Below are 15,437 nucleotides of genomic sequence, written 5' to 3' on the forward strand. Positions count from 1 at the left end.
GTTCTTAAAGAGCTTAGTTCAGTTATTTCTGTGCCCCTCCCCATAATATTTAGAGATTCTCTAGTGACTAGTATAGTGCCAAGGGACTGGCGCAGCGCAAATGTGGTGCCTATTTTCAAAAAGGGCTCTAGGTCTTCCCCGGGTAATTATAGACCAGTAAGATTAACATCCATTGTGGGGAAAGTGTTTGAGGGGCTATGGAGGGACTATATACAGGATTATGTGGCAAAAAATAGTATTATAAGTGACAGCAAGCACGGTTTTACTAAGGACAGAAGTTGTCAAACCAACCTGATTTGTTTTTATGAAGAGGTGAGCAGAAGCCTAGATAGAGGGGCCGCTGTGGATTTAGTGTTTTTGGACTTTACAACTTATTTATTAATGATATAGAGGATGGGATTAATCACACTATTTCTATTTTTGCAGATGACACCAAGCTATGTAATATAGTTCAGCCTATGGAAGATGTTCGTGAATTGCAAGCGGATTTAAACAAACTAGGTGTTTGGGCATCCAGTTGGCAAATAAAGTTTAATGCAGATAAATGTAAAGTTATGCATCTGGGTACCAACAACCTGCATGCATCATATGTCCTAGGGGGAGCTACACTGGGGGAGTCACTTGTTGAGAAGGATCTGGGTGTACTTGTAAATCATAAACTCAATAACAGCATGCAGTGTCAATCAGCTAATTCAAAGGCCTGCAAAATATTGTCGTGTATTAAAAGAGGCATGGACTCGCGGGACAGGGATGTAATATTACCACTTTACAAAGCATTAGTGAGGCCTCATCTAGAATATGCAGTTCAGTTCTGGGCTCCAGTTCATAGAAAGGATGCCCTGGAGTTGGAAGAAAATACAAAGAAGAGCAACGAAGCTAATAAGGGTCATGGAGAATCTAAGTTATGAGGAAAGATTAAAAGAATTAAACCTATTTAGCCTGGAAAAAAAGACGACTAAGGGGGGACATGATTAATTATATAAATATATTAATGGCACATACAAAAAATATGGTGAAATCCTGTTCCATGTAAAACCCCCTCAAAAAACAAGGGGGCACTCCCTCCATCTGGAGAAAAAAAGGTTCAACCTGCAGAGGCGACAAGACTTCTTTACTGTGAATCTATGGAATAGCCTACCGCAGGAGCTGGTCACAGCAGGGACAATAGATGGCTTTAAAAAAGGCTTAGATCATTTCCGAAAACCAAAAAAAATATTAGCTCCTATATGTAAAAAATGTTCCCTTCCCTTTTCCCGTCCCTTGGTTGAAATTGATGGAAATGTGTCTATTTTCAACCGTACTATAACATTTATTCAGACACTAATATACCTGCAGTCTGCAGCACACTTCACATTAAGGGAGGACTTGAAAGTAAAGGGAGTCTCATCCCAAAATCTTGGTGGGCCCCCTGTTAAATATGTAAGGATCCGTTCACACAGCGTGTAATTAATGCGTTTTCTGGTGCGTTTCACACGCTGAAAAACGCATCTCAAAACACTTGGTTTAAGCTTCCCATTGGCATCACTGGAAAAGCGCGCCGTAAGTGCATAGGACGCGGTTTTTTATGCACGTCTTTAAAAAACGCTTTGCATAAAAAAAGCAGCAGGTCAATTCATTCGTGCTGAAAAGACGCCTAAATTTCCATAGTCAATGGGAAACCTGATTACGCTGTAAAAAAAAAAAAAAAAAAAAAAAAAAAAAAAAAAGTGACAAAAACACAAAACGCAGCGAAAACGCTTTACAAAAAGCGCGACATGTTCAATATATCCGCGTATTTCGCGCATCACGCACCCATTGAAGTCAATGGGTGCGTGAAAACCACGCAGGTCGCACGGAAGCACTTCCGTGCGAACCGACTGAAACAGCGCACCAGCTGTCAAAAGGATGAATGTAAACAGAAAAGCACCACGTGCTTTTCTGTTTCCAAACGGAGTGTCTTTGAGATGAGCGAACCCGGACAACCGAACCGAACTTCACCGGGTTCGGCCGAACTCGTTTTGGCCGAACCCGGCAAAAAAATTTCCGGTACGCGACGTCAGGAGATAGTCACTGTCCAGGGTGCTGAAAGAGTTAAACTGTTTCAGCACCATGGACAGTGACTTCCGATCCCAATATACATGAACCTGTAAAAAAAAAAACGAAGTTCTGACTTACCGATAACTCCCGGCTTCTTCCTCCAGTCTGACCTCCCGGGATGACAATTCAGTCCAAGTGACAGCTCCAGCCAATCACAAGCCAAGCACAGGCTGCAGCGGTCACATGGACTGCCGCGTCATCCAGGGAGGTGGGGCCCGATGTCGAGAGGCGCGTCACCAAGGACGCGTCACCAAGGCAACGGCCGGGAGGGAAGTTCTCGGTAAGTACAAACTTTTTTCTTTTTTTTTTTAACAGGTTGCTGTATATTGTGTTCGGCATTCACTGTCGAGGGTGCTGAAAGAGTTACTGCCGATCAGTTAGCTCTTTCAGCACCTTGGACAGTGACGGGCGTCGACTAGCCTCATCGCTATGATGGCGGCTGCGCGAAAATCACGCAGCCGCGCATCATCATACACGGATGACACACGCAGCTGTCAAGTGGTTTTTGCGCGCGCAAAAACGCAACGTTCGTCTGAATTTGCCCTTACTATGTATGTCAGCAACCCCAAGGTCTCGTCACCACGCTAGCTGTATAGATGCATGTCGAAAGTCTAATCGACATGAAAATACCACCACTTTGCAAGCAAACTGTAATGACGGGGTGTAGGGAAACGGACAAGTGAGCCCTAGTCTGCCCGCCACTCTGTCCCTGCCTACTTGCAACGACCCGCCCTAGGCGACGGGGTACAACTGGGCGGCGGTCCCTGCGCTCAGTAAGTGCACGACAAACATACAAGGGAATACAAGCAAGGGAAAGGGGCAGTTGCCCACGGAAACACCGTGAGCAACCAGAGTGGTGAACGAGCCGAGTCAAGCCAGGAGTGTGCGAGGTACCAAACGAAGAGCAGTCAGTAAGCCAGGGTCTGTATGGAGCAGGATCAAAATAGAAGGAGCTGTAGCTGGGCCAGGAAACCACACGAACAGAATCACAAGCACCGAGGGACAGGAAGGGCAGGCTTAAATAGACCGAGGGCGGGAGCTAGTCGAGTCTGGCCAGGTTGCGATAGACTCTCCCACTCCTAAGCCTGCCAGCCTGAGTGGTGGAAGCTGGAGTCAGTCTCAGGGATGTAGATTCAGGTGCTGACTGATTAATTATGGGAGTTAACCCCGAAGCTGTGCCTGGCAGATCCTTTACACAAACCCTTTCGTATAAAAAAAAAAAAAAAAAAGGGAAAAAAAACCTTGTTGCAGCTCAGTAATGGATCTGTATTCAATATTGAGGAACGTCACACAAGCTGCATTCAGAGGACATGCTGGCATAATGTGCGGCAGCTTGCCAGTATTCATGAATACACTGCATTGTGTGAACTTTTCTAGTATTTCATTCACTATAATGTAATATTTGGCATCATGAAGACTATGCCTTTTTTGTTTTCAAAGGGGTTTTTATTTACATAGATATTTACAGCATGAGGACACTAGGAACGTTTTACAATAGCTATCATATACAATCCTGACCGGAAAAAAAAAATCTTTATCTGACATAAGTATTTAAACTGATAGAGGTCCGCTAAGAATCCAAGCGTCATCGCAGTTACCGTAAATCCCATGTGCGGCATCGAATGTAACTCCTTTTCTCCTGCCAAAAGACACTGCCACAAACTTTACACTAATGCTTTAAAAATTGGAAACAACTTAATCCAAAAGGTCCCATTTGTTCAAGAAGGGTTTACTTTTTTCCACTTGAGCAGGACAAGTTAAATTCATTAACCTCTTAATGACTGGGCCCGAAAAGTTCTTAATGATCAGCTACATTGGTCAGTTTTTACTTCTCTGCATTTCAGCAGCCAGAACTTTAATTTTTCATTGAAGGGGATGTACGAGGCCTTGTTTTAAGCTGGAGAAATTATTATTACATTTTTTTTCATAGTTTGGAGTTGGAAAAATATTTTTACAGCGTAAATTTAAGAAAAAGTGAATCTCGGCATAGTTTTCCTTATCCCATTCACGTTTCACGCTAAATAACCCGTTAGATTAATTCTTCAGGTTATTACAGTCGTTTAGATACCAAATATGTGTAGGTTTTTTGTTTATATTTAGTGTAAAAATATTTTATGCAAAGTAATGATTTTGTTTTGGACTTTATATTTTTATTAATCCCATTAAGGGATAACTTTATTTCTTACTTGTAATGTATTAGCATACTCCTGTAGGCTAAATACATCATACAGTGTCACTAGGACACAGACTGCTGTTAGGGCAGCAGATAGTGTGCCCGAACAGCAGGCAAACTGGACAGACAGCCCTGGGGTCCTTTCTAGGTCACCAAGGCTGACTGCAGAGGGATTCCCCGATGTTTCTGATGACTAGATCAAAGCGAGGAGTTCCCTTTGATCTTGCCGTTACTGTCAATTATGGGCAATGTTTCACATCTCTAAGTGCAAAGATTGCCATAGAGGTGTAATATCTAAGTACCCAGAAATGAGTGCTCTTTTATCTTTTCTTCTGTAACTATCTGCTAATTTTATTGATTCTTCCCTCCCCTCATCCAGTCTGCCTCGAACCTCGTTAAAATCTTCCCTCAATAGCGTTATATTGATCTTCTATTTGACTAGATAAGGCTTGAATCGTGGCACTGGTTTTTTGTTACCACCTATAGGATCTCGCTCAAAATTGCAGCCGACGGGGCTGTACCCTCGGACAGTTTAATTTTCAAGGAGTGTTTACAAGTTGCGGCTCTTCCACTATACTGGAGTTGTTGGATTTTTCCCCACGAATATCAGAGTCCAGTGAAACCGTAGTTTTAGAAGATGTCGCAGTTCCTTTCATTTGAGAGGGTAGGTTCGTCTTTGGTGACTCCATATATTTATCCAACCTATTTTGTTGGGATGTAGTCCCGCTTTTAGACGGAGTAGTCCCAGTATAGGATTCTTATTGGAAACAGGTACTTCTTTGAGATGTCTTTTCAGCATATTTATGACTGCCCTTTCTTACCTTTTTTTTTTAAATTATTATTCCTTTCCCCTTTCCTGGCCGGGAAATGGAGCAAGTATCGGTCGTACAATATCATTCAATATATTTAATGCCGCATGCGGGGTCTTACCAAAAGACAACATAAAGGGCACGTGACAAAGCGGTAATCTGGAGTTAATTAAAGATTAAGGAACCTCCCTAGAACATGAATTAACATTAGTATCTTCCCTAATAGGGATCTGCTTGAACAGCTAATCAGTCAGGCGACCTTTTTTTTTTTTTTGGATGTAACAATGTAACGTGTGGTCTCCTCGACTTCTTAATATGTATATATTTTTGCCAGTTACTTTTGCAGTGTAGTTAATTTCAGTTGTTGACGGATTTATAGCAACGTATCTATGCAAGACCTTTAGTGCCATAATCTTTTAGCATATTTCTAGAGAGTTTTACAACATCCACTCCAAGGTTCTTAAGGATGACAAATGTCAAATCATCCATTGAGATTTAGCCACAGCCTCTTCCCAGATAAGGATATATATGCACAGTAGACCATAGGCAATACACAGTAGATAGTTTAAAAAAAAAAAAAAAAAAAAAAAAAAGGGGGATTGCTCATAGTAAAAAGGTTTTTCTGAACAGGCTTTTTTTTAGAACCGTGTTCTAGCGAAAAAGAACAAGCCCAATTGTTGGACCTCTAGTCGTACTTTGTATAGCCATTTCATGCAAAGACATTACAAAACACCAAAAAGGAGAGCATTCCAACATACCTTACTAAAATCCCCAAAGAAAAGAGGTGTATGCATGGACAAATACATCTGCTTAACAAAACCAAAAAAAGATGCAAAACGCAACTATAAAGTATCAAAATATAAAATATATAATCTTTATTGAGAATACTAAAACAAAGCATATAAAAAAAAATGTCCACAGACACACTAAAAGAAAGACGCACAACAAAAGACTCATGCACAAAAAGTTATAAACAATATCTACATGGTCAGAAAATGAAGTAAAGCATACAGATGCAGACAAGAATGTACAAATGTTTGTATATAGATATATATTCAATAATGTACTGCATAGCAAGATGATTCTAAAGAAAAAATTTCCATTCTGACCCAGGAGGTGCTAGAGCGACTGATAGACGTCCACCCCGACGCGCGTTTCGGTGCACTTGCCTTCGTCTGGCCTATCTCTGCTTGACCGTTATCTGCTGAAACCCCCGTATGTGGTTACTGGAGTGGGGAGCTTGGGAGACCATTAGGGTCTATTCACACGGTCTGGTCAAATAGTTTTAGTTTTGCTGCGGTTAACGCAAATTGCGTCAAAATTCTGTCGTTTTGACGCAATTTTTCAAAAACGGGTTACATTGACGCAATTTTACAATTATAGGATTTGACCGCATCACGTGAATGGACCCTTAGACTCCTAGAATGTTAACACTTGCACAGTTACTCGTTTGCTCACATGCCTCAATTTACTGAATGATGGATTGGAATTATGCCTCTTTTTGGTCCATACCATTGTGGGCAGCCAATAAAAAGAAGCAGTTACTATGAGAGACCTATTAAAAAACATCTTTAGGACACCATGATAGAGCTATGCGAATGTGTACAATTACACCAAATAACAAGCTCCTAAGGTTGGATTCACACATTGTTTTGATGCAGTTTTGAGCCAAACACAGGAGTGGATAGAAGAGAGAAAATTACATGTATTTCATTAAAACTTTTTATTCCTTTAGCATCCACTCCTGGCTTTGACTTAAAGGAGCACTCCACTTTATTTTTTTTATTGCACCCTCCCTTTGTACATTGGTGTTTCAGTGGGGTGCTGTGTGTAGAAATACTTACCGATCCCTGCATCTTGTAGTTTTTTCAGGTCCAGCGCCGCTCACATGATCTTCATTCTGACCTGGTCTGGAATCGCTGCTGTTCAGAAAACTGGAAGTCAGGCTCTCAATGCATTCCTATGGAGCCTTGTTCTGGCTCCCATAGGAATGCATTGAGACCCTGAGTTCCGGTTTATTCAAAAGCACAGTGACGCCAGTCAAGTCAGAGGGAAGATCACGTGAGCGGCGCTGGACCCGAAAAAGACAAGATGCAGGGATCGGTAAGTATTTTTCAGACCAATGTACAAATGGAGGGTGCAATAAAAAAATAAAATGGAGTGCTCCTTTAAAGAAGAACTTTGTCTGGTATTTAAGAAGGCCAGCGTGTAAAATTTAGGGCAAGTATGAATGGAGGACTAGATGCTAGCCTTGCATACTTGAGAAGCGAAGGCTTGATGTTGAACCGCCCAGGATGCTCCAGTAGCCCGCATAGAATGGGCAGGCACTCTGAATGAAAAATCTCTGCCCTTGAACGGATAGGCTACCCGATCTCTGAACGAATCCAGCAAACGATTGTAGTGGGCCTACAGGTCGTTCCTTGGGCTCTCAGCGATCATAACAATAGAGTCAGACTGTCGGAAGATTTTAGTAGCTAAAGCGTAGATGCATACACTGGTCACCATATCAAGCCTGTGTAGCAAGTGCTCACGTGGAAGAGAGAGGGAGCAGGACAGACCAATTGGAGAATTCTGTCCATATAGATCGGAAAACCACCTTCGTAAGAAAATACACAAAAATAAAACCACCTTATCCTGGTGAGGGACAAAAAAGGGAGATTTGCAGGGGAGAGTGGTCAGCTTCGAGACCCTCCTTGTGGAACTAATAGCAATGACAAATGCAGCCTTCCAGGAGAGAAAGCTAGAAGGAAAATCACATAAGGGTTCAAACGGGAAGGATTGCGAAGATACCAGAGAGGTCACAGGAGCAGAATAAAGAAGGCAGAGACCAGCGTGGGGCCAAGAGGATACCCTTCCCCAAGCCAGATAAAAGTAAGGAGAGGAAAACACCAAAGGGTGGTGCGAGGAGACGGATGAGATCGGCAAGCCAGGCCCAGAGTGACTTATCTAGTGTGATGAGAACGTTTCCTCCACCCAGACAGGAGGAACATACTTACCTCTCTGTCATATTTGGATGTGTGCAGGATTACACTTTAAAAAGTGTTATTCCCATCTTAGACATTTACGGGATAGCTCTGAGACCCGCATCTCTTTCCATTATGTCCTCTGGGAGTTACAAAAACAGCCGAGCAAATGCTTGCTTGGCTATTTCTGTAGGTTCCATAGAACAAAATGAAGATAGCTGCGCACATGCATATTCACCTCTCCACATAGTCCCTGTCTGGAATCGTTAGCCAGCAGCCACCTCACCAGGCGGGACGGGAGTCGGGTGGCCCCCCTTTCTCAATGTAGGTAGTGGTTCCAGAGCTGGGACCCGCATCTATTCGACACTGTCCAAGATGGGAATAGTCCTTTAAGATGTTTGTGTCGGTCTTCTACGGAAACTTTGCCAAAACTGTCTACCTTGGTACCAGTAGGAAGAGTGTAGCCTGCATAAGAGGAAGCTAGATATTTTTTTTTATTTTTTTTTAATAAACCTAGTGTCAGCCTCTCAGCACCACAGGTATAGGATCTGTCACGATGTCTATCAGCGATCCGAACAATAAAAAGCTAAAAATATAATTCTTAACATGCACAGACATTGCAAGCCAACAAAATCAATATCACAGAACAGGAGAGTGAATATTTTGAGGTGCAAAGCCAGTCCCTACCTACCTGGTGGATGTAGGAATTCAGGGGATTATAAAAATCTGCCACATTCCCTTTAAACTTCATCTCCGTAAAGAGCACATGATTCAGAGCATCCAGTGCTTGTCCTTGTGAATCCAGATCTCCTATGTAGGATGACTCGCCTGTGTCAACGGTAATGTCAAGTGTTCCATATTATTTACATATATGCACAAGCATGGTCATTAAAACAAAAGCCATCGGAAAAAAAAAAACCATAACAAAATCTATCATGTATTTGAGGACACTATAGTCCTAAAGAGTGCTTGGAGGTGCAGTAATATACTTCTTAACAGCTAGAATGTTTTTATTCTCATACACATCATATATATATATATATATATATATACACATACATACTCTGTATTGCAAACTACAGAATTTTCATACATTGCTCTGAAAAAAAAAAAATCAAAAATACCAAAATGCACATTTCTCTCCTGTGCACACTGCGCTTTATAACTCTTCCCATAGCAAACAGACTTTATATCATAGAGAAGAAAATTTACAACAGCAATTGAATCAAATGGTACAATATCATACGACTTTGGAGAACTGGAGTAGTAGTAGAAGTAGTAGTAGTAGATCCTACACACCTGCCTGCAGGGACAAACTGGGATGTCTGCTGTTTTTTGCGCACAAGTGAACTTTCACCTTCCTGGTAATATCTGCCATCTCTGCTTGAATATTTTCTAGGTTGACATCTTCTAGAGGATTACAGTACTGGTCAATGAGAACTGCCCCTAAAAGAGAGAAGAGAAAGAAAAAAAAAATACATGATTAACCACTTGACAGTCACATTAATTTCTCTCCCAACTTTATATAGTTGGAACATAACTCCGGTGCCTTAAGTACATTTTAACCCCTCAGTGACTCAGGACCAGTAAAACATTTTACCCCTCTGTGTCCCAGATGTCATAGCTTTTTTTTTTTTTTTCAATGTAGTCATATGAGGCCTTTTATTTTGCGGGATGAGTTGTAGTTTTCCTTGGCACTATTTTGTGGTACATATATGTATTGAATTATTTTGTTTTTGTGGTAGAAAAAAACAAAAACACAGCCATGGGTGTTTAGGCTTTATTTTCAGGGCGTTCACTGTGTAGTATAAATAACATGTTCACTCTATTCTACAGGTTGTTAGGACTATGGCAATACAACATTTATATAGGTTCTTAGGTTTCACCTTTTTGCACAATAAAAAGTCTTATTACAAAATTATTTATTTTTGCGTCGCCAAATTCCAAGAGCCATAACAATTTTTGTGTCAACGTATTTGTATGAGGGTTTGGTTTTTTGGGGACGACAGTTTATATTGGTACTATTTTGGAATACATTCGATTCCTGTTTTTGGGAGGAGAGATGTACGAATTACAGCTATTCTGGCATTGTTTAGTTATCTCGCACTGTAAACACTGAAAAATATAATGTGCTCATTTTATATTATTGGATGCGGTGATGACAAGGACCAGAGAGAAAGAGTTTCCACTTCATGACAAACCTTCAAAGATGTCTTGGCGTTCCCCACCTCTCTGGAGAAAGCCCTTCAACTTGCATATGGTAGCCTCCTGGCGCATAAAATAAAGGATCTTTTTTGCACAATACTTTTGTGTCAAACATTTCCTAAAGACAGAAAAAAACGTCAAGATGTATACTACAAAAAAATTACTTATTCTGTCAGCAGTAGTTAAAAAAAAACCTCCAGTATCCCAGTAAGGCCTCATGCACACGTCAGTATTCTGCTTCAGTATTTGGAAGACAAAACCAAGAGCGGGTCCAAAACACAGAAGAGGTGCAAATCTTTCCATTCTAGGTTTTCTCGATTTCGGTTCCCCTACTGGTCGTGGCTTCCACATACTGAAGCAGAATACGGACGTGTGCGTGAGGCCTAACTCTGGAATGTGCCACGTTGTGCATGAAGGTAAAGCGGGCACACTAATATACATTCTGTTCAAATTCTAAGAATGACTATGGAAAAGCAGAAGAGGTGATAGACATGTGTCGTTTGAAAAGGTGTGTACTTTTTGGGGGAGTCTGGTTTTTTTATTTCGTTACTTTCTTATTTCTTTTCTCATTTTATTTAATATATTTTTTTTACATGTTACTGTATTAATGAATATTTTTTACTTCCCATCCACACCCGTTAATTTACGTTGTGCTGGCGGAAAGGTTAAATCTGCCGTGAACATCCGTAACAGATTAAGCATGCTGCGGTTTTGAAAATCCACTGAATGCTCTGATTTCCATGCGGAAAATGTTCCACACCATGTGGATGAGATGTGTTGAAATGCCGTCCACATGGCGGGTACTGTAATCCTCTGTGGATTTTCCATGCTCAAATCCGCACAGGAAGTTTGCAGTATTTCCATCCCATGTGCAGGGTGCCTAAAAGAGTAATCTTCTTCCATGTCACAGGTGACTGCAGAACTTCAAATAGTGCATGGATCATGGTGGTCATTCATGCAGCCGCCAGAACTACAGGCACTTATGGTCAGGGTCTTGCATCCAATGACGATTATTAGAGACTGCAGGAGTAGGAAACTAGAAGAAGCACCCAGTAATAAGGTACTTACATGTAGCTTCCTGCCAGCAGGGGGCAGACCACAGGATGGGAGGCAAGTATATGCTGGAAGAGGAACTATGGCTACTACTGGAGGGAAAAGGGAGAGGTTACTAGTGGGGAAAGGGGGTGGCACTGGGAGGAGAGGGTGATGCTGCTGTGACTATATGGGGGGGGGGGGGGATAGCTGTGCCAATGAGGGTGTAGATCTCCCAATGTCAGTAGTTTCCAGGATAAGATATGTGGGAGACTGTCCATAAATAATAATATTGCTTCAATGATTTTTAGATGTAAAATCCTAAAGGTTCAAGCTTAGAAATAGCGATAACCATCAATGAATGTTACATGGTCATACAGTTTATAAAATATTATATAAAAATGAAGAATTACATAATGTCGGCAACTGTAATATACTTATTAGGGGATCTTATACACTGCCATATGAATTGTAATTGTGGTTTGAGGTCACTCATCCCAAAGCAGAAGAACTGGTGACTGGAGAAAGTGGCATCTACCACCATATAATGTACACCTCATAGTAACCACCAGCAGCCAATATATGCAATACAAGGTCTGCCAGGTAACGTCAAAAACTCCTAAGCCTGGTATTAATGTAGTGCACATTCTCACCCGTTTTCAGTGTTGAGGATCGACAGCAGCTCATCTTCAATGAAACGTGACGGGTAACCCGACGTGTCAAGATCATTAAAGCCTTCACAAGGCATACGCTAAATAAATAGAAATACAGACACATAATATAGTCATGTGAATCATATGGGTCAATTTTACAAGACAAGAATTAGTGAATTGAGGCGTCTCCTCAGGTGTAGATTCTCCAACCGCCATCACGGCCATCGCAGGTATTTGACGACTCTTTCATTGTTGTCATTTCTTGCACTTTTGTTAGACTGGACCTGTGTTTTTCCCAGTGGGACTGGATCCTAGGTGCTCGTCCCCTGGTGAATATCTATATATATATATATACACACACACACACACACACATATACATATACATACATACACACACAATTCATATTGGACTGTTTTTAATATAAATGTTTTTATACTGTTTTGTATTAGGTTTGGTTATAATTGTAGGGGGGTAATTTGTCCTTGATTTGGGTCTAAAAGATTTACAAATATTATTTTGGAATATTTGTGTTCCGATTAGGTTTAAATAGACATTTTTTGGTTTTAAGAATTAGTTATATGAATACTGAAAAGCAACATACATGTTCAATGATGAGCGCCTTCGAGAAGGAGGACACTATTCTTTGTGCCTCTATTCCAGCCCTGTGTCTGCTCTTGTATTCTTCCAGCCAGTCCAGAAGGTCCAAATGACTGTAATATTTCATAATAGATGGCCATCTAAGAAATGAAAAAATAAGTTAGCTATGTATCTGGAGAGTTTCCCCAATAAGTTACACGGCAGGGGCAGGATGGAAGATTAATCTCATTAATAGCAAAGAGTTTGTAGATGTCGGTCGCCGTCCAATAATCACATTAATAAATAGATTTTAAAAACTACATATAACAATTCAAGAACCAAAGGGTTCTTAATTGAGAAGCCCCGAAAACCCTAGTGCGTACTCCCAATGTGTGTGAATGGGCATTTGTAGGTTGCCATGCACTCACAGGTAACATATGGATAACCAGTTTGCCTAAATGTAAATCAGGCTAGTGGCATTAGACTGGTTAGCAACTTCGGGTGCCCTCCTTGAACTCTTGGTCAAAGAAATTTATGGGCACCCCCATGCATAGATGTCAACCTGGGAGAGCCCTTCACAGGCGGATACTAGAGCAGTGGGTCACAGCAAAAACAGGACTGGTCTTTTACAGGGGCACAGCTTATAATAAAAACGGCATATATTAATATCAAATCCAAAACCAGACACCCAATATATTAATAAAATATCAGAAATATATTCAGAAACTAGACCAGACCCTACACCCCATAACTTAATTCAGACCCGCTTACCCACCCTGCTCCCAACTCTTGTTCGGCTCGAAGTGCTGCTGCATCGGGTCCTGACACTGCGCCAACACACACTACATCCCGATGCAGAACGGCATTGCCCGGAGCTGAACAAGAGTTGGGAGTGAGGAAGGGAAGTATACAAGGTTGTAACTATCAGAGTCGCTGGTTATGTGGCCCAGCATCTGAGGGGCCCCATCTGTTAATAAAGCTTCAGAGGTGAGGGGCACTTCATGAATACTGAGTCGTGGTGAGGAAGACTGCAGATGGTAGTTATAAAAAGTGTGGCCCTATTCCAGGTGCTGCTATGGGGCCCAATGCCCACTCACTCCTCCCTTATTACCAGGAACAGAAACCCTGCCCGCTGTGCCCCAGTCATATGACAGGCATGTAACGTGCGCAGCAGAGTACCGATAATACGGATATCCAGCAAGAGGAGACGCCGGCACTTCATGCGCAGCACGGAGGAGAAACAACCACTGATCTCCATTAACGTATCATACTGACCTATCACTCACCGGGCAAACAGCTGCCTCCGCCATACTTTGCCCCGGGCAGCACACACATCTCTCAGCCGCCGGCAGGTACAGGCAACACTAACGATGTCTTTATAGTCCAGGTCCCCGGAGCACAGGACGAGCTCCAGCACTTCACCCGGGAGAGAAAGAAGCCCCGGACACAGCTGCAGGATCCTGTGCTCATCGCTGGGAGAATCACCGCTGTCCGCGGAGCAGGGGCCGTCATCATTACTTGTCATTCTCCCTTCACCTGACAGGGAAGCCGCCATGTCTTGTTTACATCGGTGACGCGTTACACCAGCGCCAGGGGGACAGGGGGAGTCGCACAGTGATGAGTTGTTCAGGACTGGTCACACGAGGGCGGGGCCTGTATCTGTATGCATGTATATGTATGTGTATGAATGTGTATGAATGAATGATTAGCAGAATGCACTGGAGGACCCGGGCTGCGGCGCTCTTGTACGGGTACCAGGGACCTTCTAGCATACGTTCTCCTGTTTTTGCGTTTTGTTCCATAGTAGTGAATAAGTTCTTATAAGCCTTTTTTTTTTCTCACTTGTCCATTACATATTAGACATGTTTTTTCCTACAAGGAAATCCAGGGCATTTAACACGTTTGCACAGAGGTCCAAGCATTTTCTTATAACTGTACCTTTAAATAGGCGTAACCACGACAACACTGTGGTATAGCGTACATAAGGCCCCACGCATACGTCCGTGCGGTATTCACGATCAGTAAATACTGCACGGACGAGCCGCGGACTGTGTTCACAGTAATAAGTATAGACGCACGGTCCGTAAAATGTGAAAAATAGGACACACCCATAAATATACAGGAAGGTGTCCGTGGCCGATAGAAACGAATGTGTCACTATTTTATCCGCAATTACGAATAAACACGACGGACGTGTGCATGGGGTCTTTAAAGTGTCTTTATTGCTACAATTTGTAATTGCGGTTGTGGCGCCGCTCCATGTGAATGTGTCCTAACACTGCACTGTAGGGCACCGCATACCTCATGGGCCTCATAGCAAAATTACATGGGCTACCATGTGTGTGCCCAAATAATGCTATTCATTGGCAAGGTAAAAAGGGCATACAGTGCCCAGATAGTACCTACAATTTCCAGTAAGTGCCATAAATGGTCCAGGTAGATAGTACACACAGTGCCCACATAGTCCTCTTTGCTCTACACCAGGGTTGCACAACCTTATCTGCTCCAAGAGCCACATTGTACGATTGTACCACTCCCAAGGGCCGCAGTAAAACTTAAGGGTATGTTCACACGCACTAATTACGGACGTAATTCGGGCGTTTTTGCCCCGAATTACGTCCGAAAATAGCGCCTCAATAGCGTTGACAAACATCTGCCCATTGAAAGCAATGGGCTGACGTTTGTCTGTTCACACGAGGCGTATATTTACGCGCCGCTGTCAAATGACGGAGCGTAAATAGACGCCCGCGTCAAAGAAGTGACCGGTCACTTCTTTGGCCGTAATTGGAGCCGTTATTCATTGACTCCAATGAATAGCAGCGCCAATTACGTCCGTAATGGACGCGGCGTTCAAGCGCCTGCACATGCCGTTACGGCTGAAATTACAGGGATGTTTTCAGGCTGAAACATCCCCGTAATTTCAGCCGTTACGGACGCCCTCGTGTGA

At 42.4% G+C, this 15,437-nt stretch overlaps 1 protein-coding gene across 3 annotated transcripts in view; it reads right to left on the reverse strand.

Annotated features, from left to right (window-relative positions):
• The window catches only part of FBXO21 (F-box protein 21), a 31,401-nt gene extending 17,276 nt beyond the window's left edge, over window positions 1-14,125 (reverse strand). For 2 of the 3 annotated variants that reach the window (XR_012850296.1, XM_075835236.1), the window contains exons 1-6: window positions 13,777-14,125; window positions 12,516-12,651; window positions 11,912-12,009; window positions 10,223-10,344; window positions 9,321-9,467; window positions 8,713-8,849 (exon numbers count right to left, since the gene is read on the reverse strand). Coding sequence is in view for 2 of the 3 variants with exons in the window: in XM_075835236.1 (XP_075691351.1) it covers window positions 8,713-8,849; window positions 9,321-9,467; window positions 10,223-10,344; window positions 11,912-12,009; window positions 12,516-12,651; window positions 13,777-14,045 (909 nt within the window). In the remaining variant the exon portion in view is untranslated. Of the gene's footprint in view, window positions 1-8,712; window positions 8,850-9,320; window positions 9,468-10,222; window positions 10,345-11,911; window positions 12,010-12,515; window positions 12,652-13,765 lie in introns of all 3 variants that reach the window. The other variant, XM_075835249.1, reaches the window with a different exon arrangement.
• Between the last annotated feature and the right edge of the window lie 1,312 nt (window positions 14,126-15,437).

This window comes from Rhinoderma darwinii, chromosome 1, assembly GCF_050947455.1.
Source record: "Rhinoderma darwinii isolate aRhiDar2 chromosome 1, aRhiDar2.hap1, whole genome shotgun sequence".
In the NCBI taxonomy this organism is placed as follows: domain Eukaryota; kingdom Metazoa; phylum Chordata; class Amphibia; order Anura; family Rhinodermatidae; genus Rhinoderma; species Rhinoderma darwinii.